The following is a 25,495-nucleotide window of genomic DNA, read 5'->3' as shown; positions in this document are numbered from 1 at the left end:
CCTGTCCACAACCTCAAACAGTCACACTCCAAACTCCACTATGGCCAAGACCAAAGAGCTGTCAAAGGACACCAGAAACAAAATTGTAGACCTGCACCAGGCTGGGAATACTGAATCTGCAATAGGTAAGCAGCTTGGTTTGAAGAAATCAACTGTGGGAGCAATTATTAGGAAATGGAAGACGTACAAGACCACTGATAATCTCCCTCGATCTGGGGCTCCACGCAAGATCTCACCACGTGGGGTCAAAATGATCACAAGAACGGTGAGCAAAAATCTCAGAACCACACGGGGGGACCGAGTGAATGACCTGCAGAGAGCTGGGACCAAAGTAACAAAGCCTACCATCAGTAACACACTACGCCGCCAGGGACTCAAATCCTGCAGTGCCAGACGTGTCCCCCTGCTTAAGCCAGTACATGTCCAGCCCCGTCTGAAGTTTGCTAGAGAGCATTTGGATGATCCAGAAGAAGATTGGGAGAATGTCATATGGTCAGATGAAACCAAAATAGAACTTTTTGGTAAAAACTCAACTCGTCGTGTGTGGAGGACAAAGAATGCTGAGTTGCATCCAAAGAACACCATACCTACTGTGAAGCATGGGGGTGGAAACATCATGCTTTTGGGCTGTTCTTCTGCAAAGGGACCAGGACGACTGATCCGTGTAAAGGAAAGAATGAATGGGGCCATGTATCGTGAGATTTTGAGTGAAAACCTCCTTCCATCAGCAAGGGCATTGAAGATGAAACGTGGCTGGGTCTTTCAGCATGACAATGATCCCAAACACACCGCCCGGGCAAAGAAGGAGTGGCTTCGTAAGAAGCATTTCAAGGTCCTGGAGTGGCCTAGCCAGTCTTTGGAGGGAGTTGAAAGTCTGTGTTGCCCAGCAACAGCCCCAAAACATCACTGCTCTAGAGGAGATCTGCATGAAGGAATGGGCCAAAATACCAACAAGTGTGTGTGAAAACCTTGTGTAGACTTACAGAAAACGTTTGACCTCTGTCATTGCCAACAAAGGGTATATAACAAAGTATTGAGATAAGTATTTGGTCAATAACAAAAGTTTATTTTCCACCATAATTTGCAAATAAATTCATTAAAAATTCTACAATGTGATTTTCTGGATTTTTCTTTCTCGTTTTGTCTGTCATAGTTGAAGTGTACCTATGATGAAAATTACAGGCCTCTCTCATCTTTTTAAGTGCGAGAACTTACACAATTGGTGGCTGACTAAATACTTTTTTGCCCCACTGTATTTTACATTTGAGATTTTTCAAAGTAGCCGCCCTTTGCCTTGATGACAGCTTTGCACACTTTTGGCATTCTCTCAACCAGCGACTTTGAAGAGTTCTAAAATGTTAAACACTTTTTTGGTTACTACATGATTCCATATGTGTTATTTCAATCAATCAATCAAGTTTATTTTATATAGCCCTTCGTACATCAGCTAATGTCTCGAAGTGCTGTACAGAGACCCAGCCTAAAACCCCAAACAGCTAGAATGCAGGTGTAGAAGCACGGTGGCTAGGAAATTATTTAAAATGATTATTTAATTTATTTTTAATTATTAGTGATTATTTATTTTAATTATTTAAAATTATTAGTGAAAATGATGCCCCCTATCCCAAACAAGTTCATTGAAACACCTGACTCCAAATAGCTTTTGGAGAAGTCGTTAACGCAGAGGTTCACTTACTTTTTCTAGCCTGCACTGTGAATGATTACTCAATGTCTTCAATAAAAATGTGAAAAGTACAACTGTTTGTGTGTTATTAGTTTAGTCAGATTGTGTTTGTCTATTATTGTGACTTAGATGAAGATCAGACCACATTTTATGAGTAATCAATGCAGAAATCCAGGTGATTCCAAAAGGTCCAAACTTTTTCGTGCAACTGTATGAATATATATATATACAGTATATAAAAATGGGATGCAATGCAAATGTAAATGCCCCAAAACCCAACATCCAGGGCAGTCATCCCAAAAATTGGAACCAAGGGTGTAGGCGGTGAGCCTCAGTTCATGGAAAGCTAGGCAAAACACTGAGCTATCCTTGGGGAAGTGACGCTTCATCAACTCCCAGAGACAGAGTCACAGAGACATGCAAGTCACAGCATCTTTCTCCTGAGGAGGACTACGTCTCTGTCACGCAGGACATGTTCATGAATAATCATGAGCAGTCGATGAATGATTACATTTTAAAATATAAAGGCTAGAAGTAGGGAGATATCTGCGACTCAGAGACACGTTTCCCGCCTCTCCGTGTTACAGTCCCTCTGCCAGACTAATCTCCAACCAGAGTGCCTGCATTCTCCACTTGATATATTCCTCTTCTCCTCCTCCCCTCAAAACTTGATCATTTTTTCTCTCCTCTTCTACTCTGCATTTGAAAAACATTTCAACACTTTGAATTGTAGCAACTTAATGAAAGTAATTCGATGAGTCAATGCGTATGCAAACACAACAAAGACATGCTGACGGGCACACACATTTTTACATGTTAGTCATTCAGCAGACGCTCTTATCCAGAGTGACTTAGAGTAGTGAGTGCATACATTTACATACTGGTCCCCCGTGGGAATCGAACCCACAACCCTGGCATTGCAAGCTCCATGCTCTACCAACTGAGCCACAACTGAACCACCCACCCCCACAGACACCCACCCCCACCACAGAGTGTGATGGGAAGTTTCAAGCTAGCTCTTCTGTTGGCAGAAAAGAGCGTCAGTCCAATATTTCACCCTGACAGCGTTCTGAAAATCTGAGCCTGCTGAAATGCCAGAGGTCAGCTGGAGGTCAACTGGGGTGACAGAGCGGCCGGTGGCGAGGCTTCCGTGTTTAGCCGTTTGATTCACCAGTGTGTCGCTGTTCCCATAGAAGGGAGCACAGAGGCCTTTGTGCGGTCGGGTGGACTAGAAATAGCATGAGCTAGAGAGAGAGGCGGGGGGCCCAGAGCCTAATGAATGTGTCAAAGCCTGATGTTGGAGTCACAGTAATGTCACTGCACTGTAAGTGACCTTCGATTAGCCCTGTGAAGGCCAAGGCAGAGTTTTGAATTCCCTCAGAGGGGTCAGGGAGGGCAGTCAAAGAGATTTGAGAGATTTTTAATCCCAACAGTGGCAATAGTTTAGTATTGTAGCTCCCGGCGGTGGCGTCCATTTAAATGAGATGAAAGCCTCAGTGTTGGAGATGGAGAGAGGCTTTCAATAGGCTGATTTCCCTTTCTCTCTTCCCTTCTTAAAGAGTCACTCAGAATGAATGTGGTGGAGTTGCTGTGCTATGTAATACAGAGGCAAGGAAGGGACATATGGTGCGCGTGTGTGTGTGTGTGTAGGGAGGGCCTGGGGTTCAACGGTCAGCCACTCGAGGAGGGCCAACACCTGTGATCAGAGACAGCTGTTGTTGATTCCAGAGTTCTAAACCTGTCCTCATCTCTCCTCCCAGCTTCTCTCGCCCTTTCATCTCTGATCCCTTCCAGTGCAAAGCTCCTGGGGTAAACAAACGTCAGCTGTTTACAGGGATGTCCCCCTCTCTTTCCCACTCTCTCTCATCTCTCTCACAACCTGTCTTTGTACCTCCTTATCACCCCTTCAACCTACCCCCATCTCTCACCCACTCTCCTTTCATATGAATCACTATTTTTTCTTATCCCTCTCCCTGTTTCTTTCTCTCAGTTACCCCTGTCTCCCTCCCTTTAACTGTCTCTCTCTCTCTTAGCATGTGTCCAAGGTGCATTGAGACACTGAAAGCCATATTGAGTAGCTATCAGCACAAACCTATCTCTCCCCATCTGCCTTTTAAATGGACACATTGTCTGCTGTGCTGCTTGACTGTGAATGTATTACAATGGGCAATGTGATCTTAAGCAGCACTATCTCTGCTATGGTACTACCATAATGGAGTCCATGAATACCTAGGCATTATCACAGGTATTGTGCCAGTTGAAAAGTCCCCCAGCTAAATGAATGAGCAACAGTAGACATGACACCTAAAATCACCTCAAATTCAATATTACAACAGTGGAAACTTCCAAGAATTCAACTGGAAAGACCGAGTATGAATAAAATCACGCACTCATACACACTCACAAGTAAAACCAACCGCACATGCGTACATAAAAAGACACACACAGGCCTTTCAACCATTGTAATGCAAATAGTTACCATGAAATAAGCATAAAGAAAGTGATTCATCTAGCATACATAATCAGCATGTTACCAGTCAGTACAGTAGAACTCACTTGATGTAGTATGGAACCTTATTCTGAGACACGGCTCTCTGCCACGGGAGCTGCACAGAGGCTGTGGAGAAAAATAATAAGAAAAAATATACCATTAAAAATACCGCGTTATTTGCAGCGCAATAATGTGTTTAGTCTCCCGAGTCGACTGCTTCCGCAAATACCCACTAATAGTTCCATGTAATGGCCTTTTCTCCAAATAACATTCCCACTGTGCATGAAATGTAAAAAGTAATGTGCATAACTATTGGACAGTTGGAGCCAGTTAAGACGGCTATATCTGTGAGAAGGGTCTGCGTCCCCCCTTAATAATAGCTGTTTAATATATTCTAATGGCATGTTATTCTTAGACTTCACAGACAAAGGGGAGAACAAACGGAGAGAAGGAAAGCAGATGAGTTAGCTGATCTTCAAAGCCCAAACACAACCAACAGACTGACAGGACAATAAAAGCTGTCGAATGTGATGGCATAAGACTTTACGAGCTGTCGTAAGCCATTCACAGAGAGGAACATGAGCTGTCATAAGCCATTCACAGAGAGGCGCTCAGAAGTTGATGGAAGCCTGTATGGGGAAAAAATGAATGGAGGGAGGGATAGATGGAGGGATGGGTGGGTGGAGGGATAGATGGAGGGATAATTGGAGGGATGTAGGGATACAGTGCCTTGCAAAAGTATTCATCCCCCTTGGCATTTTTCCTATTTTGCTGCATTACAACCTGTAATTTAAATGGATTTTTATTTGAATTTCATGTAATGGACATACACAAAATAGTCCAAAATAGACAAAAAAAATGTAAACGGAAAAGTGGTGTGTGCATATTTATTCACCCCCTTTGCTATGAAGCCCCTAAATAAGATCTGGTGCAACCAATTCCCTTCAGAAGTCACATAAATAGTTAAATAAAGTCCACCTGTGTGCAATCTAAGTGTCACATGATCTGTCACATGCTCTCAGTATATATATTCACCTGTTCTGAAAGGCCCCAGAGTCTGCAACACCACCAAGCAAGGGGCACCATGAAGACCAATGAGCTCTCCAAACAGGTCAGGGACAAAGTTGTGAAGAAGTACAGATAAGGGTTGGGTTCTAAAAAAATATCAGAAACTTTGAACATCCCACGGCGCACCATTAAATCCATTATAAAAAAATGGAAATAATATGTCACCACAACAAACCTGCCAAGAGAGGGCCGCCCATCAAAACTCACGAACCAGGCAAGGAGGGCATTAATCAGAGAGGCAACAAAGAGACTAAAGATAACCCTGAAGGAGCTGCAAAGCTCCACAGCGGAGATTGGAGTATCTGTCCATAGGACCACTTTAAGCCGTACACTCCACAGAGCTGGGCTTTACAGAAGAGTGGCCATAAAAAAAGCCATTGCTTAAAGAAAAAAAGTAAGCAAACACGTTTGGTGTTCGCCAAAAGGCATGTGGGAGACTCCCCAAACATATGTAAAAAGGTATACTGGTCAGATGAGACTAAAATTGAGCTTTTTGGACATCAAAGAAAACGCTATGTCTGGCATAAACCCAACACCTCCCATCACCACAGTGAAGCATGGTGGTGGCAGCATCAAGCTGTGGGGCTGTTTTTCCATCGACAGGGACTGGGAAACTGGTCAGAATTGAAGGAATGATGGATGGCGCTCAATACAGGGAAATTCTTGAGGGAAACCTGTTACAGTCTTCCAGAGATTTGAGACTGGGACCGAGGTTCACCTTCCAGCAGGACAATGACCCTAAGCATACTGCTAAAGCAACACTCGAGTGGTTTAAGGGGAAACATTTAAATGTCTTGGAATGGCCTAGTCAAAGCTCAGACCTCAATCCAATTGAGAATCTGTGGTATGACTTAGATTGCTGTACACCAAAGGAACCCATCCAACTTGAAGGAGCTGGAGCAGTTTTGCCTTGAAGAATGGGCAAAAATCCCAGTGGCTAGATGTGCCAAGCTTATAGAGACATACACCAAGAGACTGTAATTGCTACAAAAGGTGGCTCTACAAAGTATTGACTTTGGGGGGGGGGGTGAATAGTTATGCACGCTCAATTTTATTTTATTTTTGTCTTATTTCTTGTTTGTTTCACAACAAAACATATTTTGTATCTTCAAAGTGGTAGGCATGTTGTGTAAATCAAATGATACAAACCCCCCAAAAATCTATTTTAATTCCAGGTTGTAAAACAACAAAATAGGAAAAATGCCAAGGGGGGTGAATACTTTCGCAAGCCACTGTAGATGGAGGGTGAATGCTCATGGATGGATGGATGGATGGATGGATGGATGGATGGATGGATGGACGGAAGGATGGGCGGACAGACGGACATTATCTTGATCCCTTAGGGGAAACCTAGTTATTAAAATACTATGAGAAGGAATGGTAGATTATATCTAATGTATGAGAGATGAAAGGAGCGCCAGAATGGCATCTTGTCAGAATGGCATCTTGTCTGGTACAGTAACTCAGCTGTCAGCACCACTCAAGTCTATGGACACGAAGCGGCTCAGTTTCCTCCCCATCCCATCCTGTTATCATACAGCGGACATTTTGGATCCATGTCAAAGCCAAATGGGGTAGATAAAAGAGGGGTTGGATATGAGATGGAGAGAGGAAGGGGACATAGTCATGAAAAACAACATTCCTGTGGTGTATAACTTTTTGTAAATGGGGATGGAAGGAGGGAGAGGTAGAGTCTGGCTTTCTGTCTGTTCCTAATGTTCTCTCGCTCTGCCCTCTATCCCATCTCGTCTCTTCTTCCCCTCCCTCCCTCCCTCCCTCCTTCATTCTCTTCCTGGTTAATGACCACTATGGTCTGAGAGGAGAATAACTAGAGGAAGTCAGAGGAGAGTTGTAATTAAGCCTTGAATTATTCAAGAGTAAAGAACCTCCTGCAAACGGGCTGCTTGACTCTGTGTGAGTGTGTCTGTGTGAGTGTGTCTGTGTGAGTGTGTCTGTGTGAGTGTGTATAGGAGGCCGTGGATGATGGCTGACTTCAAAACAACCCTGACAAAAAGAACAGCAAAACTTACAGAAATTCCTCCCCCATCATGGATAGGCTAACGCCAAGACATTCGTAGGCTACTCACTGGAGAGGAAGTGCTGGGAGGACGGGCCAAAGTCTCTGTGGGCTTCCTGAAGGAGTTTCAGTCTCTCCTCAACGGCCACCTGCACACCAGAAAGAGGAGAGAGAGCGTTACACACACATCTGCACCCCGCCAGCTCTATATCGACCAGCCCAGCTGTGGGTGTGTATTGCTGAGTGTCCTCACTGTGAGCAGTGACTCCCTACAGCGAGTGTGTCCTCACTGTGAGCAGTCATCCTCCCTACAGCGAGGAAATAAGGCTGTCTCTACACAGGGAACCAGGAGACTTGGCTTCCACAGTTTCATCATACCCCAGTGAATCTCTATGGGGCGACTGGGGTCTAAGTCCTGCTGTGCTGTGTGCCCTTCTCTTTGATCAGATCAAAGTGGCTTCCTATATCAGTGGTCATCATCGACTCCTGCATGGTAATGGTGGGGGGTATGGAGAAGGATCTCTCTCTTGCTGTCTCTTTATTTGTCTCTTGTCTCTGTCTCAAAAAACACACACACGGTCAAGCCCACTCATACATGCAGTACAAACCCCGATTGATTCAAGCACTACAGTGACAACTGAGCCTGAGGGGTGTAAGAGTAGGGCTCTGATCCCAGCCATCAGTAAGCTGGACCTGGACACAGATCATACAATGCTAAAGCACTGGGACCTTGAGCAAGGACAACAACACCATAGAGATGGGTTGGACTGACATATCTTACGGAAATTTAGATCACACAAGAGGAGACGGACGCACACACACACAAAACATGCCCAGCCCCAAAAACACAGAGCGTGTCCCAAATCAGATTACACCAAGTGATCAAAAGAGGGGTGGGGTGAATTTGATCTACAGTGACAGAAGGAAACAGTACCAATACAGAAATAAGGCCCCTGTAGAGGCAGACAAGTGGAGGGCCACCTCTCCCCTTCCTTCACTGTGTGTCTGTGCTGCAGCGTGCTGACAGACAGAGAGAGAGGAGGGAAGGAATAATGAGAGAAAGCGAAAGAACAAGAACAAACAGGTGAAAAGAGAGGGACAGAAATACATGATTACAAGACAGTAGGAGAGCTAGTATGACATTGAAGGGCAATAAACATGAGTGTACAGACACGCAGAGGGGAGAATAAGATGGCTCCTAAAAGGAGGGACATGTTAGTTGTGACACCTAAACCCAAGTATGACAACTCCTAAAAGGGAGGAGGGTTGTAGCTGTGACACCTCTTCTCATGGCACATAAAAGTGAGATTGTTTTAGGCGTGACACCCATTGCCCACCTGTAAAAGGGGGAAGGTTTTAGGCGTGACACACATTGCCCACCTGTAAAATGGGGAAGGTTTAGGTGTGACATCCATTGCTCACCTGTAAAATGTAAAAGGTTTTAGGCATGACATGCATTGCCCACCTGTAAAATGTAGAAGGTTTTAGGCGTGACACGCATTGCCCACCTGTAAAGGGGGGAAGGTTTTAGGCGTGACACCCACTGCCCACCTGTAAAGGGGGGAAGGTTTTAGGCGTGACACCCACTGCCCACCTGTAAAGGGGGGAAGGTTTTAGGCGTGACACCCATTTCCCACCTGTAGTAGTTTCCAGCGCATGTTGAGGTTGTCCAGTTGTCTGGAGGAGATGGAGGACAGCTGGACATCCAGAGGAGCCAGCTCACCAGACAGCTCGTTCACCTCACACACATCCTGCCTCAGAGGGGACATCTCCTCCTTGAAGACCTGGGACACACACACAAACAAAATACTCAGATCAGTGTTTTGCTATGGACAGATGTACATTACATTATCAGTACAGCGTTTAGTCTTGATTGTGACAATGTCCTGATACTGTACATATTACAGTGCTGGGGTAATACCTGAGCCAATAGTGATTAGATGGTGACAGGTTATTCATTTTTGTCCATTGATGTACTGTATGTACAGGTCAATTACTACCTGCTAGTACCTACCTGCAAGGCCTTGTTGGCCCTAAATGTGTGGTAGTGAACGTAAAAACACCTTCCCTCTCTCTCTCTCTCTCTCCCCCCATTAATAGACTAGTAACTCCCCAGTCCCGTCCCCCCCCTCACCGTGGTCTTCGCTATGTGGTCCTGCAGTGAGTCTATGAGCAGGTCTCCTACAGGCTGCCAGCCAGCCTTGGTCTCCTCTGCCCTGGCTAGCCGCATGTCCAGCTGGTCCATGTTGCTCTGGAGCTCCTGTAGCCTCTCTAAGGCCCTCTCTACCTGGCTCTGCCATCCACCCACGTGGCCCTGCAGACGCTCCCAACGCTCCTGCACCTCCGCTGTCTGCTTCCTGATGGCCCTGGCCACACCCCGCGCCTTCTCCTCTGGAGTCAGGTCTGGGAGAGGAGGAGAGAAAGGGGGAGTGAGGGAGAGGACAAAGACTGGAACATCTTAAAATGGGAAAGTTGGTTGTAGAATAAAAGCAACCATTTCAACTTGAAGCGAGACATTTACTTTAAAGAGAAAAGAGCACGACAAAATGTTTATCTTGTCTGCAGACCTGAAATCAGCGTGTCTCAGACATCCTGATCTGAAGCGTTCAGGCACACACAGGCACACATTTTCTATTTTTTTTATTTTACATTTAAGACATTTAAGACCTAGGTCTCTTTTACAAATGCACCTTGTATACAACTGTCACGTTCCTGACCGGTTTTCTGTTATTTTGTATGTGTTTGACGGTCAGGGCGTGAGTTTGGGTGGGTAGTCTATGTTGTGTGTTTCTATGTTTGTTAAGGGTGACCTGATATGGCTCTCAATTAGAGGCAGGTGGTTTTCATTTCCTCTGATTGAGCGCCATATTAAGGTAGGTGTTTTCACACTGTTTGTTTGTGGGTGGTTGTCTCCTGTGTCAGTGTCTGTATGTTACGCCACACGGGACTGTTTCGGTTTCGTTCGTTTTGTATGTAGTCTGTTTCCTGTTCATGCGTTCTTCACGTTATATGTAAGTTCGTGTCCAGGTCTGTCTACATCGTTTATTTGTTTTGTTAATTATTCAAGTGTAGTTCGTTTTTTCGTCTTGTTTAAATAAATCATGTCATTTCACAACGCTGCGTTTTGGTCGAATCCCTGCTCCTCCTCTTCGGATGAAGAGGAGGAGGAAAGCCGTTACAACAACATAATTATACACATTATACCCAAACTTTATACAGCGGGTCTTTCTGTCTGTTTGTCAGTCTGCCAGACATAGATAGCCACACACCCCAGACAGGACCGGCGTGGGAGCTGTCTGCTTTAATAATGAGAAGTTTGAAATGCAAACAAAAGCCAGGGAAACTCTGGGAGCATTTAATTGGGTCTGAGAAGGTCTTCTCAGCCACTGGGTTCAGACATGACTAGAGGAGACAGCAGTGTCCCTGTTATCACTTGTCTCAGATCAGTTTTACTCTGTGAAGCCCCTTGTCCCTCCTGTGAAAGTACCGAGCTATCACAGGTTTTAGATCAGCTATACCCTCTACAGCCACACACACAAACTTCTGTGACAGCATCTGAGGTCATCTTAGTGTTGGTTTCAGATAAGTTTCACCTTCTGATTTTATATACACCAGAATGAAACCATCCTGCCCATCACAGCTCTCAGAGCAGCTCTTAAACACTGATTCGACAAGAGGCCTTCAATAACTACATCAAAGAAGACGGAAGTGCCAGATCTCTGCCTGCTCTCAACTCTGTTCACACCCTCCCAGACCGTCTCATGGGGTCCTACATTACTGAACATCCAGACTCTGATAAAGAAGTAATGTGCAGATGTACAGTAGCAACGACTTCACTGTTTCAGCCGCTTGGGCCGATCAGCCTTTAGAGACAGAATTACTAATAAAATATGGTGCATATTTAGTGTTTGGGTGTATTCTAAGCCTCATATCACACACCACAAAATCATCAAGTGGACTGGGGAACTTCAGAGCTTTCAAGGACGTGTGTGTGTGAATGTGTGTGAATGTGTATTTGTGTTTTCAGGCTAGGCAGTGACAGGAGACTAACCTGTTTTGGGCTGTAGGTTCTTGCGTGGTTCTCCCGGCCCCTCGATGGGCTGGTCAGCCAGGTACATGCGTGCCTGATCCAGCGTACTGACCACAACATGCTCACGGTCCTTCAGCTCTGACCGCAAGGCCTGGTGAGAAACACAAACAAGAACTGGTCAATACATTGTATCTTTTGAACCTGAATGTCTTACTCAAAATGTCTTACTCCTAACTTGAGATCCACAACTCATAAATTTGTTATTTTATAACTGAAAGAAAACTTTGGATTCTGCCCGATTTGATCAAACAGCGTTGTAGACCACATTAGTGAACTCAAGCAATAAATATGCAATTTTTATCAAAATGATAGAGACAGTCATTACAGTACCTATCTCTAAATGTTCAAGTGGCTCAGTTGGAGTATAAGTGCTTGTATTGGAATCAGAGTTGTCATCTCCCAGTACCATCAATGCTGTGAACTGTATGTGAACTCTGTATTCCCTCGGTTCAGATTGCTTTGATAGCCTATCCCCCACTGACCTACCATCTCCATATCAAATAAGTCAAACACTTACATTTCACTTTAATCAACTCCACATTTCATCCTAAAATCAGACGTTTTACATTCAAAGGAACCAGGGTCTAGAAGCACACATAATCACACACACACACACACACACACACACACACACACACACACACACACACACACACACACACACACACACACACACACACACACACACACACACACACACACACACACACACACACCTCATTCAGGTGATGGCAGCAATTTAGAACGTGCTCCCTGTCTGGCCTCTCATTGAAAGGGAGAATGAGAGATTGAGAGAGGTAGGCAGAGAGGTAGGGAGAGAGGTAGGGAGAGAGGTAGGGAGAGTTAGGGAGAGAGCAGGAGCGAGAAAAGAAAACGAAGGCAGGAACGGCAGGTCAAATGAGACATTTCCTGGAGGTCAAAGTGAAATGAACTGAGGCGTTCACCCAGAGCTGTTCACTACACAGACCTGCAGTCTTCATCAAAACACTCACTAATGCCATATCACACACACTCACTTCCTCATCCTCCCTCTCACACACACACTCTGACTTGCTCTCTCCCTGCATTCTATTTCACTAACACAACCTCACTCTCTCTACTATCCTCTTTCTTTCTGCCCCACATTCTCCCTCTCTCTCACACACGCACACGCACAATGACTCACTATAGGCCGGTTAGTCCAGTAGTGGTTAGGGGTGAGTTTCTAAATGACCTCACTAACATTATTGCCAAAACATCCACTATGGGAGAGGAAGAGGATGAAAGCAGGACTACATGTACCAGGGTAATTATTCTTGTTTTAATATATCCAGGACCCCAGGGGGACTCTAATGCCTATCGGACTGTGTGATTGCTTTGTGTGAGGACAATCTTCGAGGGAAACGCTATGAGGAACATCATTAGATTGGGAGCCTTGCTAACAAAAAGGCTTGTGGTTATATCAGACAGGATGAGATGAGGAATACGAGGTAGCAGAATTTGCGAGGGTTCCATTTGTTACGCAACACCGGCCCAAGTTTATTGAAGACTATATGACAGCATGTTGGGTTGAGTGGACTTTTGGACAGACATAAGGAAATACTTGCAGAAAAGAAATGTTGAAAGTTGATTAGATTTTAGGAAACTTCAAGTCATAAATCACATTTGAGAATATATATCATATTATTTTTCTTCAAAATTAAACACTTTTTGAGAGCTAGAAAGAGCGACTGTTACTTTTCTTATTCATCATAGTTTGGAGTCAAGACATGAAGGGAGAACAAGGTCATTGAAAGGCAGAGGCGATGCACGTGCCTTTAGATCAAAAGGGGCAATGGACGGATATTGGCAGAAGGTTAAAAACTAACAGCGTCTTCTAGCATCTTCCAGTCGCCACGTCCTTGTCCGTAAACGACTCAAAAAGAAGAGTAAGCCAAGACAGAGGCGTGTCACCATGGCAATGCTCGGCGTCACTCATGCCATGGTCACCCCTTCCAGCCAGTAACCCTCTGTCCCCTCGGGAACCCAAAAAAGTCTGACAGACAGCGCCAATAAAGAACAACTCAATCTTCCGGAGTAGCTTCAGTTCAGAAAGTCACCGTAACACCTGTCTGGCACCGGGGTTCCGCTAGCGGAACTCCTCCCACATTCCACTGAAAAGGCAGAGCGCGAAATTCAAAAGATATTTTTTAGAAATATTTAACTTTCACACATTAACAAGTCCAATACAGCAAATGAAAGATACACATCTTGTGAATCCAGTCAACATGTCCGATTTTTTACATGTTTTACAGCGAAAACACCACATATATTTATGTTAGCTCACCACCAAATACAAAAAAGGACACATTTTTCACAGCACAGGTAGCATGCACAAAGCCAACCTAACTAACCAAGAACCAACCAAACTAACCAAGAAACAACTTCATCAGATGACAGTCTTATAACATGTTACACAATAAATCTATGTTTTGTTCGAAAAATGTGCATATTTGAGGTATAAATCAGTTTTACATTGCAGCTACCATCACAGCTACCGTCAGAAATAGCACTGAAGCAGCCAGAGTAATTACAGACACCAACGTCAAATACCTAAATACTCATCATAAAACATTTCTGAAAAATCGATGGTGTACAGCAAATTAAAGACAAACATCTTGTGAATCCAGCCAATATTTCCGATTTTTTAAGTGTTTTACAGCGAAAACACAATATAGCATTATATTAGCTTACTACAATAGCCTACCACACTACCGCATTCATCAAGGCACGTTAGCGATAGCAATAGGCACGTTAGCGATAGCGAATAAACCAGCAAAATATATTAATTTTCACTAACCTTCATAAACCTTCATCAGATGACAGTCCTATAGCATCAGGTTATACATACACTTATGTTTTGTTCCAAAATGTGCATATTTAGAGCTGAAATCAGTGGTTATACATTGTGCTAACGTAGCATCTTTTTTTCCCAGAATGTGCAGATATTTTTATGACACTCAACTATTCTGACCAAATAACTATTCATAAACGTTACTAGAAAATACATGTTGTATAGGAAATGATAGATACACTAGTTCTTAATGCAATCTCCGTGTTAGAATTCTAAAAAATAACTTCATTACGACATCCAGCTTAGTTATAGCGAGAGAGTACCCAAAATCTGGGCGCAAACGACTATTTCACATGTTCGACAGATATATGAAATAGCATCATAAAATGGGTCCTACTTTTGATGATCTTCCATCAGAATGTTGTACAAGGGGTCCTTTGTCCAGAACAATCGTTGTTTGGATTTAGAATGTCCTCTTCTCCAGTCAATTGGCACGGAAAGCTAGCAAAGTAGCGCAAAGCTCTCCTTCCTGAACAAAGGCACACAACGCAACACGCCTAACGTCCCGAATAAATTTCAATAATCTAATAAAACTATATTGAAAAAACATACTTTACGATGATATTGTCACATGTATCAAATAAAATGTATCAAACAAAGCCGGAGATATTAGTCGTCTATAACGACAGCTTTTCAGAAGGCAAAACCAGGTCACTTCTCCAGAAAAGAGTAAACTGGTGACACGTCATACAAAGAGCTTTTATTCGACCCCAGATCAAGTTATACACTCCATTTCTTCTCTCACTGCCTGTCGACATCTAGTGGAAGACGTATGAAGTGCATGTATACTAATAAATATCAAGGACATTTATAGGCAGGGCCTAGAACAGAGCATCGATTTCAGATTTTCCACTTCCTGTCAGGAAGTTTGCTGCAAAATGAGTTCTGTTTTACTCACAGATATAATTCAAACGGTTTTAGAAACTAGAGAGTGTTTTCTATCCAATAGTAATAATAATATGCATATTGTACGAGCAAGAATTGAGTACGAGGCCGTTTAAATTGGGCACGATTTTCCCCCCAACGTGAAAACAGCGCCCTCTGTCCTCAACAGGTTTTAAGGACCCTGAGGAAAAACACTCAGAGTAGAAATGAAACAAGCTGATGCATCCCCTTTCAAGAGGAAATAAAACAACGTTTCTCAGTTGCCAAGATGAGATAAGAGATTACGATCTATCTGAGGAGGAGAAGAGAGGAACATCAAATCATTTATTTATACAGAACATTTCAGACATGGAATGTAACTCCAACTCCAAATGTGCTTCAGAGGAAAAATCTATGAAAAACTATGAAAATAAAAATATTCAAATGTTCACTACACAACAAACATACTGTAAGAGGATAAAAAAAAACCAAGAATAACAATACAAACTGAAAAGCATCCTAAGGAAAAGCAAAGCTAAAAATGTGTATTTTAAGATTTATTTTAAATATGTCCACAGTTTCTGCCTCCTTCAGGTTCTCTGGCAGGCTATTCCACAGGCTGGGGGCATAATAACTAAAGGCTGCCTCTCCATGCCTCTTGGTCCTAGGCTTCGGGATAGTTGAAAGGCCAGTGGCAGAGGACCTGAGGGACCTACTGGGTACATAACTTAAAAGCATGTCTGACATGTATTGTGGTGCACAATCGTAGATTAATTTATAAACTAATAGAAGAATCTTAAAATGTATTCTAAAACTCACAGACAGCCAGTGCAGACTTTCACACCGGTGTAATGTGTGCTCTCCATCTGGTCTTGGTCAGTACCGTGCTGCAGCATGTATGTTTTGCAGTTGACCAATGGCTTTCTTGGTTAGACCAGACAGGAGAGCATTACAGTAGTCAAGCCTGCTTATAATAAAAGCATGGATGAGTCTCTCTGTATCAGCCTGAGAGAGAAATAGCCGCATCTTGACAATGTTTCTCAGGTGATAAAAAGCTATTTTGGTCACATTCCTAATGTGTGATTTGAAATTGAGTTCAGAATCTAAAATAACACCTAGGTTTTTTTCCTGGTGTTTTATCTTTATTGCCTGTGAATTAAAATGTGTGGCTCGATTCTCTCTCTGTGCTTTGGCTACAACAATAAGTACCTCGGCATGTCTTTATTTAGCTGGAGGAAGTTGAGGGCCATCCAAGTATTTAAATCACTAATACAGTCTAATAATTTATCAGGGAGCTAAAATCCTCTGGCGACACAGAAATGTAAAAGTTGTGTATCGTCTGCGTAGCAGCGAAAATCAATGCTGTGCTTTCTGATAACGCTGCCAGGGGGTAACATATATAAACTGAAAAGTGCCGGACCCAAAACAGAACCTTGTGGACAAGATTCATGAAACGAGATACATGAAACAAGATGCATGAAAGTCAGAGGTTGACACAGTCTTCCCTTTACCTTCCTCCTCTCTGATACAGTAGTTACAGTATGACAGTGACCCAGAAGAGTGAAAATGTTCCACTTCAACTAACAGAAGAATAAGTGGTGCTACAGTTTGTGACAAAGCCTTCCAGTATGACATTTTTTACACATCAATGCACTACAAACCTGGAGTGTATATTGTAGCTGTGACTTTGGCTGTGTGTGTGTGCGCGCGCGTGTGTGTGTCGAGCAGCAGAGCAGACAGTCTTATTGGCCCCTGCCCTGTGCTGATGAGGAGATATGAGAGGAAGATAACATCACAACACAGCAGAGAGGAGAGAAGGCTATTTCCAGTCTCTCCTCCCTTTCTCTTTTACTGTCACTCTCTACTTCTCTGCCTCTACCCCTCTTTCATCTCTCTTTTTTATATCAATCCCCCTTTTCTCTCCCATCCCAACTCCCCTGTCTCCTTCCCTCTGTCCCTCCCTCTCCCATACCAACTCTCCTGTCTCCTTCCCTCTGTCCCTCTCTCTCCCATACCAACTCCCCTGTCTCATTCTATTGGTCCCTCTCTCTCCCATCCCAATTCCCCTGTCTCATTCCCTCTGTCCTCTCTCTCGAATTCCAACTCTCCTGTCTCCTTCCCTCTGTCCCTCCCTCTCTCTCCCATCCCAACTCTCCTGTCTCCTTCCCTCTGTCCCTCTCTCTCCCATACCAACTCCCCTGTCTCCTTCTATTGGTCCCTCTCTTTCCCATCCCAACTCCCCTGTCTCATTCCCTCTGTCCTCTCTCTCCCATTCCAACTCCACTGTCTCCTTCCCACTGTCCGTTTCTCTACTTAATTCCCACATTCCTTTCTGTTGGTCCAATATCCTTTTTCCTACTGTACTGTCTCCTCAAAGTGTTCTAATGTATCTCTTTCTCATCTCACCCTCCCTTTTCCCCTCTCATTCTGTATGTATTTCTACCTCTCTACCTCCCACTCCTTCTCTCTCCCACCCCCTCTCTGCTACTATAAATGACAGCCTGTTCTCAGACCTCACTAAAGAACCAGCTAAATGCCATTAAACTGCTTGGCTTTGCTCTGCCTTCAGCTCTGCCTCAGCCCCTCCGAGGTTACAAACAATCTGCTTTTGTCGTGCTGCTGAGTCATGTGGTTTTTCCTCATGTGGAATGAAAAAGAGAGGAGAGAAAAAAGAGGTCTGTGTTTGATAAGTGCTGTTTTAAACTGCTGCCTTTTGAGCCTCATTTAGTTTACAAGGGAGCGAGCAGACGGTTCAAGTAGGAGTCAGTGTGACTTGAAGCATTAAAATGCTAACTCTGGAATACATGTGACAGAACTCGATGGGAGTTTTTGCAATGCAGTTTCTCCTCACATTGTTTATGCCGTATTGGAGGTGTTAGGGTCGACATCTGGAAGGCATCTTCATCCAAACTGAGGCTACTTCTCTACCTACTCTGGCCTCAAAGGCAGAAAAATCCCCTACAAAACTGTAAGACATGAAACTTGAGAATTGGCTTCGCTAAGTAAAACAAAATGAAAGCCAACCAACACAGTGAAGGACTTTACAGTTATTCAGCCCAATCCAGATAGATATGAACTTCTAACCACTACAAGGTGCTTTCTAAAGTTAAATAAGGAGAATTAAGGAGAAATAAACAGTCAATGATAAGTAATTATTCACAGAAATTCAAAGTCAGAAAGTCTCTCTCTGTTCTTTCTCTCTCGCTCCGTTTCTCTCTCTTTGTTTATTTCTCTCTCCCTCTCTCGCTCTGTTTCTCTCTCTTTGTTTATTTCTCACTCCCTCTCTCTCTCTGTTTCTCTCTCTTTGTTTATTTCTCTCTCCCTCTCTCGCTCTGTTTCTCTCTCTTTGTTTATTTCTCACTCCCTCTCTCTCTCTCGCTCTGTTTCTCTCTCTTTGTTTATTTCTCACTCCCTCTCTCTCTCTGTTTCTCTCTCTTTGTTTATTTCTCTCTCCCTCTCTCGCTCTGTTTCTCTCTCTTTGTTTATTTCTCTCTCCCTCTCTCGCTCTGTTTCTCTCTCTCTCGCTCTGTTTCTCTCTCTTTGTTTATTTCTCTCTCCCTCTCTTTCTCTGTTTCTCTCTCCCTCTCTGGCTCTGTTTCTCTCTCTCTCTCGCTCTGTTTCTCTCTCTCTCGCTCTGAGAGAGATAACGTTGTGGTGACGCAGCAGTCCATTTCATTTTCCTTTACAACCTGCCCATCCAGGTAAATGGTGCTAATCGATCACACAGACAGTGTGATTAAACTAGCTTAGCGTAGCCACTCTGATGATAGTAGCTTTAACTTTGGCTCAGTGACTGCATTAGCTAGCTTACCATAGGCAGTGTAAATATGTTAGCTTGGCTTAGCCTCTTGACTGACACTAATATTAGCAAAATGAGGACAACACTCTTAAAACCAAGCCTCCACAAACAGTGAGTTGATGAAACCCTTCTAAATGAGTAAATAACAGACAAACACTCCTTCTTCACTAATCACTCCTTCTTTGTCTTATTTTCTTATTTTTCAGCTTTAATTATATATTCCCATAATCATAAGTACTTTTTAAATACGCAACATATTGTGGTGGATTCTCCCCACACTGAAAAGACAATGACAACTGTTGCACGGAGATAAAAGTAGAGCGAGAGAGTGATTAAAAATGGCTACAAGTGCTCTCTTCTTCTTCTCTCTCTCTCTCCTTGATGAGCTGAATCAGTGGGCCGCTAACACAGGCCTTTTAGTGGATCAGTCAATGTGTGATTAATAAAAACTATTATGGCCATATCAGAAACAAAAACACAGACACAATCCATACACTTACTGGAGGAGAAGGGCACTTTCAGGCAACGCTCAGGAATAACAAAATGTCTTCCTTTCCCCCTTTCATTTGTTTACATGAATCTAACCGTGGGGAAAACAAATAGGAGGAGAACTGATGTTGTTGACTTGGTGATATAAGGATAGATACATTCCAATAAAGAGATGAGTTTCCAGCCCTCTACCCCTCTTCACTCCCTACTGAGTCCTGCGCTCTTCATCACAATCTCTCCGCCTCCTTCTCTGCTCATTTGTCTGTCTCTCCATCAAATGCATCATTCTCTCCCTCTCTGCCATCTCTCTTCCTTTCCATCACTCTCTCTGTCTCCTTGATTTCTGGCACTGTCATTTCATCATCACTTTCTTCCTCTCCCTCACGCTCTGCTCCAGCCCTCCTATATCTTTCTCTGGATTCATTTAGGTGGCTTAGCTTACCTTCTCTCTTTCTTTCCTTTCAGAAACCGTACCTTCCTCAGCCTCACATCAGACCTCCCATTTCTATATACCCATGCATATATGTATGTATTTCTCCCCTCATCCAGACCGTCCAGTTAGTGTGCGTGTGTGTAATGACTGTGACGTGTTCAAAGGGCCGGTGCTTTGTACTGACCTGCCCCAGGTCGCTCTCTCAGGCTCTGCGGGAACTCAAAGCCAATCTAGTAAGAAAGACCTGAAGTCAAAATGAAAAGTGATCTCTTTCACTTTCAACTACTTCATTCTATTAACCACTATGTCTGTGAGGGCCCCACAGCCTGAGAGACCGAGAGAGAGGGAGAGAGAGAATGGGAGAGAAGAGAGAGAAGGGGAGAGAGGGAGAGGGAGAGAGAGAATGGGAGATGAGAGAAAGAGAGAGAAGGGGAGAGAGGGAGAGGGAGAAGGGGAGCGAGAGAGAGAGACAGAGAAATGCGGGGGAGTGAGAGTTGTGTGTGTAAAAGTCAGAGAGAAACCTAGTAAGAAAGAGGAAATGACAGAGAGAGGGAGAGAACGAGGGAAAATAGGATAGAGACGGAGAAATATTGAATATTGTGCCTTTTTGAGCCGTACCATGTTTTCTAAAGACTGTCTGACCAAGCTACCGTCATCTCTACTCTGTCATCACCATTCACTGTAACCATACCCTGTCCCATAATAAAACAGGCAAACACACACACAAACACACACACGCCATCACATAGTTACACAGCCGTGGAAATGTGTGTGTACTCTCCAGGCATTTGTGTGAATGAAATAATAGCCTTCTGAACGAAATGGAGAAAAAGGCCAGAGAAACACATTACTATGTCAACAGCAACAACAGCAGCAACGACAGCAGCTGCAGACAAACAGCCAGGCTTAACCCTGACCAGAGGCTGAATCACAACTAGGGAGGGTAATTATGTATAGTAACCACATCGCTAAATACTAAGGAACCACTACCTTTGTTACGTTTACCATATTGTAGTGGTTATAGTTGTGGTTTTGTTTATAATGGAGGGTGTCATTTTGGCTACAGGAGTTGTGGCTATGATCGTATTGACTGTGGTTCATGGTACTGACAGTGCAGAGGTTGTATTCATCATGGTACTGACAGTGCAGAGGTTGTATTCCTCATGGTACTGACAGTGCAGAGGTTGTATTCATCATGGTACTGACAGTGCAGAGGTTGTATTCCTCATGGTACTGACAGTGCAGAGGTTGTATTCATCATGGTACTGACAGTGCAGAGGTTGTATTCCTCATGGTACTGACAGTGCAGAGGTTGTATTCATCATGGTACTGACAGTGCAGAGGTTGTATTCATCATGGTACTGACAGTGCAGAGGTTGTATTCATCATGGTACTGACAGTGCAGAGGTTGTATTCATCATGGTACATACAGTGCAGAGGTTGTATTCATCATGGTACTGACAGTGCAGTAATCAAATTGACCATTGTTATGGTACTGACCGTGCAGAGGTTGTATTCATCATGGTACTGACAGTGCAGTAATCAAATTGACCATTGTTATGGTACTGACCGTGCAGTGGTTGTGCTGCTGCAGCAGGGTGGGGACATCTCCTCCTATGGGCATCTGTTTGGCCAGGTCCTCATCCTTCAGACAGATCCACCTCCACAGCTCCTCCAGCAGGCTCAGCAGACGACTCCAACGCTCCGCACTCGCCTCCAGGTGAGCCCTGGAAACACATGGTCATAACATTACGGTTACAACCAGGGTTTGGGTCATTACATAGTAACATTACGGTTACAACCAGGGCTGGGTCATTACATAGTAACATTACGGTTACAACCAGGGTTGGGTCATTACATAGTAACATTAAGGTTACAACCAGGGCTGGGTCATTACATAGTAACATTACGGTTACAACCAGGGTTTGGGTCATTACATAGTAACATTACGGTTACAACCAGGGTTGGGTCATTACATAGTAACATTACGGTTACAACCAGGGTTGGGTCATTACATAGTAACATTACGGTTACAACCAGGGCTGGGTCATTACATAGTAACATTACGGTTACAACCAGGGCTGGGTCATTACATAGTAACATTACGGTTACAACCAGGGTTGGGTCATTACATAGTAACATTACGGTTACAACCAGGGTTGGGTGATTACATAGTAACATTACGGTTATAACCAGGGTTGGGTCATTACATAGTAACATTACGGTTACAACCAGGGTTGGGTCATTACATAGTAACATTACGGTTACAACCAGGGCTGGGTCATTACATAGTAACATTACGGTTACAACCAGGGTTGGGTCATTACAAGATGGTTATGCCATGGTTGAAACATGGTTACAAGATGGTCATGCCATGGTTGAAACATGGTTACAAGATGGTTTTAACATGGTTGAAACATGGTTACAAGATGGTTTTAACATGGTTGAAACATGGTTACAAGATGGTTATGACATGATTGAAACATGGTTACAAGATGGTTATGACATTGTTAAAGCAGTTTCAAACATGACCATGATCAGGTCCATCACCATGTAAGCAGAAGGTTCAAGCAGTTATACATCTCCAGGTGGATACTAGGACAGAATAACATGGTTAGACTGGCGAGGTTGGGGTGGGTGTCAACCATTACAACTGGACGTATTTCAAAGTGTCCAACATCTGGAAGCATTAAGACGAGGAAACAAGAGGCTGAACGTTACACTGAGAGTTTCCTTCTCTGTAGGGCAGCCAAAACCAATTCTACAGGAGTGTGTCTGTGTCTGTGTCTGTGTGTCTGTGTGTTTGTTTGTTTGTTTGTTTGTAGAGTTGTATTACTATCATTGTGGGTAGTATAAATCCCCAAAAGTCCTCACAAGGATAGTGAAACAAGAAACATTCTCAAAGACTACAAAGACTATTTTAAGGATGGAAATCAATGTAAGGAAATCCACAAAAATAGTAAAATATATGCTGTGTGTGTGTGTGTGTGTGTGTGTGTGTGTGTGTGTGTGTGTGTGTGTGTGTGTGTGTGTGTGTGTGTGTGTGTGTGTGTGTGTGTGTGTGTGTGTGTGTGTGTGTGTGTGTGTGTGTATCAACGTGTGTGGTTATACAGCATAATGTGTATTATTATTCAGTGTGTGTGTCTGTGTGTGTGTGTGTGTGTGTGTGTGTGTGTGTGTGTGTGTGTGTGTGTGTGTGTGTGTGTATCAACGTGTGTGGTTATATAGCATAATGTGTATTAATATTCAGTGTGTGTGTTCTTAAATGCTTTGTTTTGACATTCTGAACATGATGTACAGCCGCACAGTCCCATAGCAGCTACTAATTATACATGTCCAGTAATTAAGACATAATGGACCTTAAATAATACACACACGACAGCACACACACACCCACCCAATCACCCTCCCTGATAACAGCTCAGCCTTAACCCTCTCCCATATGGCTACACTGAGTACATGGTGTTGCAGTGTTTCTAACTCGTTTCATCTCTTCACCACAAGCCTCTCTTCCTCTTCACCACAAGCCTCTCTTCCTCTTCACCACAAGCCTCTCTTCCTCTTCACCACAAGCCTCTCTTCCCCTTCACCACAAGCCTCTCTTCCTCTTCACCACAACCCTCTCTTCCTCTTCACCACAACCCTCTCTTCCTCTTCACCACAACCCTCTCTTCCTCTTCACCACAACCCTCTCTTCCTCTTCACCACAGCCCTCTCTTCCTCTTCACCACAGCCCTCTCTTCCTCTTCACCACAGCCCTCTCTTCCTCACCACAACCCTCTCTTCCTCTTCACCACAACCCTCTCTTCCTCTTCACCACAGCCCTCTCTTCCTCACCACAACCCTCTCTTCCTCACCACAGCCCTCTCTTCCTCACCACAACCCTCTCTTCCTCACCACAACCCTCTCTTCCTCACCACAACCCTCTCTTCCTCACCACAACCCTCTCTTCCTCACCACAACCCTCTCTTCTGCTTCACAACCCTCTCTTCCTCACCACAACACTCTCTTCCTCACCACAACCCTCTCTTCCTCACCACAACCCTCTCTTCCTCACCACAACCCTCTCTTCTGCTTCACAACCCTCTCTTCCTCACCACAACACTCTCTTCCTCACCACAACCCTCTCTTCCTCTTCACCACAACCCTCTCTTCCTCACCACAACCCTCTCTTCCTCACCACAACACTCTCTTCCTCACCACAACCCTCTCTTCCTCACCACAACCCTCTCTTCCTCACCACAACCCTCTCTTCCTCTTCACCACAACCCTCTCTTCCTCTTCACCACAACCCTCTCTTCCTCTTCACCACAACCCTCTCTTCCTCACCACAACCCTCTCTTCCTCCTCACCACAACCCCCTCTTCCTCTTCACCACAACCCTCTCTTCCTCTTCACCACAACCCTCTCTTCCTCTTCACCACAACCCTCTCTTCCTCTTCACCACAACCCTCTCTTCCTCACCACAACCCTCTCTTCTGCTTCACAACCATCTCTTCCTCACCACAACCCTCTCTTCTGCTTCACAACCACCCATCTCTCTCTTTATTTATGCCAAGGTTGTGGCCGCTCCTGCACTGTCCAGGCCTTGTAGAGTTATGTGGCACAGTATTGGCTCAGTCAGTCTCACAGAAGGCATACTTCATATGTCCAAAGCAAAGCATACATGTTCTAGCTAGAGTTTATGGAATGGTTTCACTCACATAAATATTACACAACAAACCAGTCAGCATGGTTATGACATACACTCCCTTGCATATCTAAATGGGAACGATTATTGTTTGTAATGCATTAGTCATGGTCATCTATAAATAAGATAGTGTGGACCAGCACTGCAGTAGGTCCAGTGGATACTTTAAAGTAACTGCCCAGTGTTTCCAGATTTCTTTGTAATATGACCTATAATTAATTACAATACGAGTCAAATAGTTAATTGTCATTTTTGGGAAGGAAAAACTATGTTAAAAATCAGCTTTTCTGTGTTGGAAACCCCAACAGCAGAATGATATGTGCACATACCAGTCATTAAAAATATTAATGCGAGTAGCCCACTGATTGGCCAGCTCATTCTCCTCAGGAGGATGACATCATCCTCTATGAGGAAATAGCAAGCATTGTTTTAAACGGTCCGTTTATGCTTTGGCCACAAATACGAGTATACGACGGGGCAACAACATTATTTGGGTATGAAAAAGTGAGATTTTCACTGGACAGTTATTTTAAAAGGAAAATACCACTCAAAAACTATCTTATGGTATTTGTTTCATTAGTCCACTGTTGACACAGTCCCAAAATGTTTTGCATGTCAATAATCAAGTTGTAGGGCCTCCCGGGTGGCGCAATGGTCTAGGGCACTGCATCGCAGTGCTAACTGCGCCACCAGAGTCTCTGGGTTCGCGCCCAGGCTCTGTCGCAGCCGGCCGCGACCGGGAGGTCCGTGGGGCGACGCACAATTGGCATAGTCGTCCGGGTTAGGGAGGGTTTGGCCGGTAGGGATATCCTTGTCTCATCGCGCTCCAGCGACTCCTGTGGCGGGCCGGGCGCAGTGCGCGCTAACCAAGGGGGCCAGGTACACGGTGTTTCCTCCGACACATTGGTGCGGCTGGCTTCCGGGTTGGAGGCGCGCTGTGTTAAGAAGCAGTGCGGCTTGGTTGGGTTGTGCTTCGGAGGACGCATGGCTTTCGACCT

The 25,495-nt window shown here is 44.2% G+C and overlaps 1 protein-coding gene across 8 annotated transcripts in view; it reads right to left on the bottom strand.

The window, feature by feature from the left end:
* Positions 1–25,495, bottom strand: part of utrn (utrophin) — a 314,619-nt gene that overhangs the window by 70,124 nt on the left and 219,000 nt on the right. For all 8 annotated transcript variants that reach the window (XM_055885258.1, XM_055885257.1, XM_055885262.1 and 5 more), the window contains 6 exons: positions 21,378–21,534; positions 11,312–11,441; positions 9,395–9,663; positions 8,898–9,044; positions 7,331–7,409; positions 4,241–4,301 (listed from right to left, as the gene is read on the bottom strand). In XM_055885258.1, coding sequence (XP_055741233.1) covers positions 4,241–4,301; positions 7,331–7,409; positions 8,898–9,044; positions 9,395–9,663; positions 11,312–11,441; positions 21,378–21,534 — 843 coding nt within the window. The remainder of the gene's footprint in view (positions 1–4,240; positions 4,302–7,330; positions 7,410–8,897; positions 9,045–9,394; positions 9,664–11,311; positions 11,442–21,377; positions 21,535–25,495) is intronic.

The sequence above is a fragment of the Salvelinus fontinalis genome, chromosome 27, assembly GCF_029448725.1.
Source record: "Salvelinus fontinalis isolate EN_2023a chromosome 27, ASM2944872v1, whole genome shotgun sequence".
Taxonomy (NCBI): domain Eukaryota; kingdom Metazoa; phylum Chordata; class Actinopteri; order Salmoniformes; family Salmonidae; genus Salvelinus; species Salvelinus fontinalis.
Note: the sequence above shows the minus strand (reverse complement) of the source record. Positions and strands in the feature narration are given on the sequence as shown.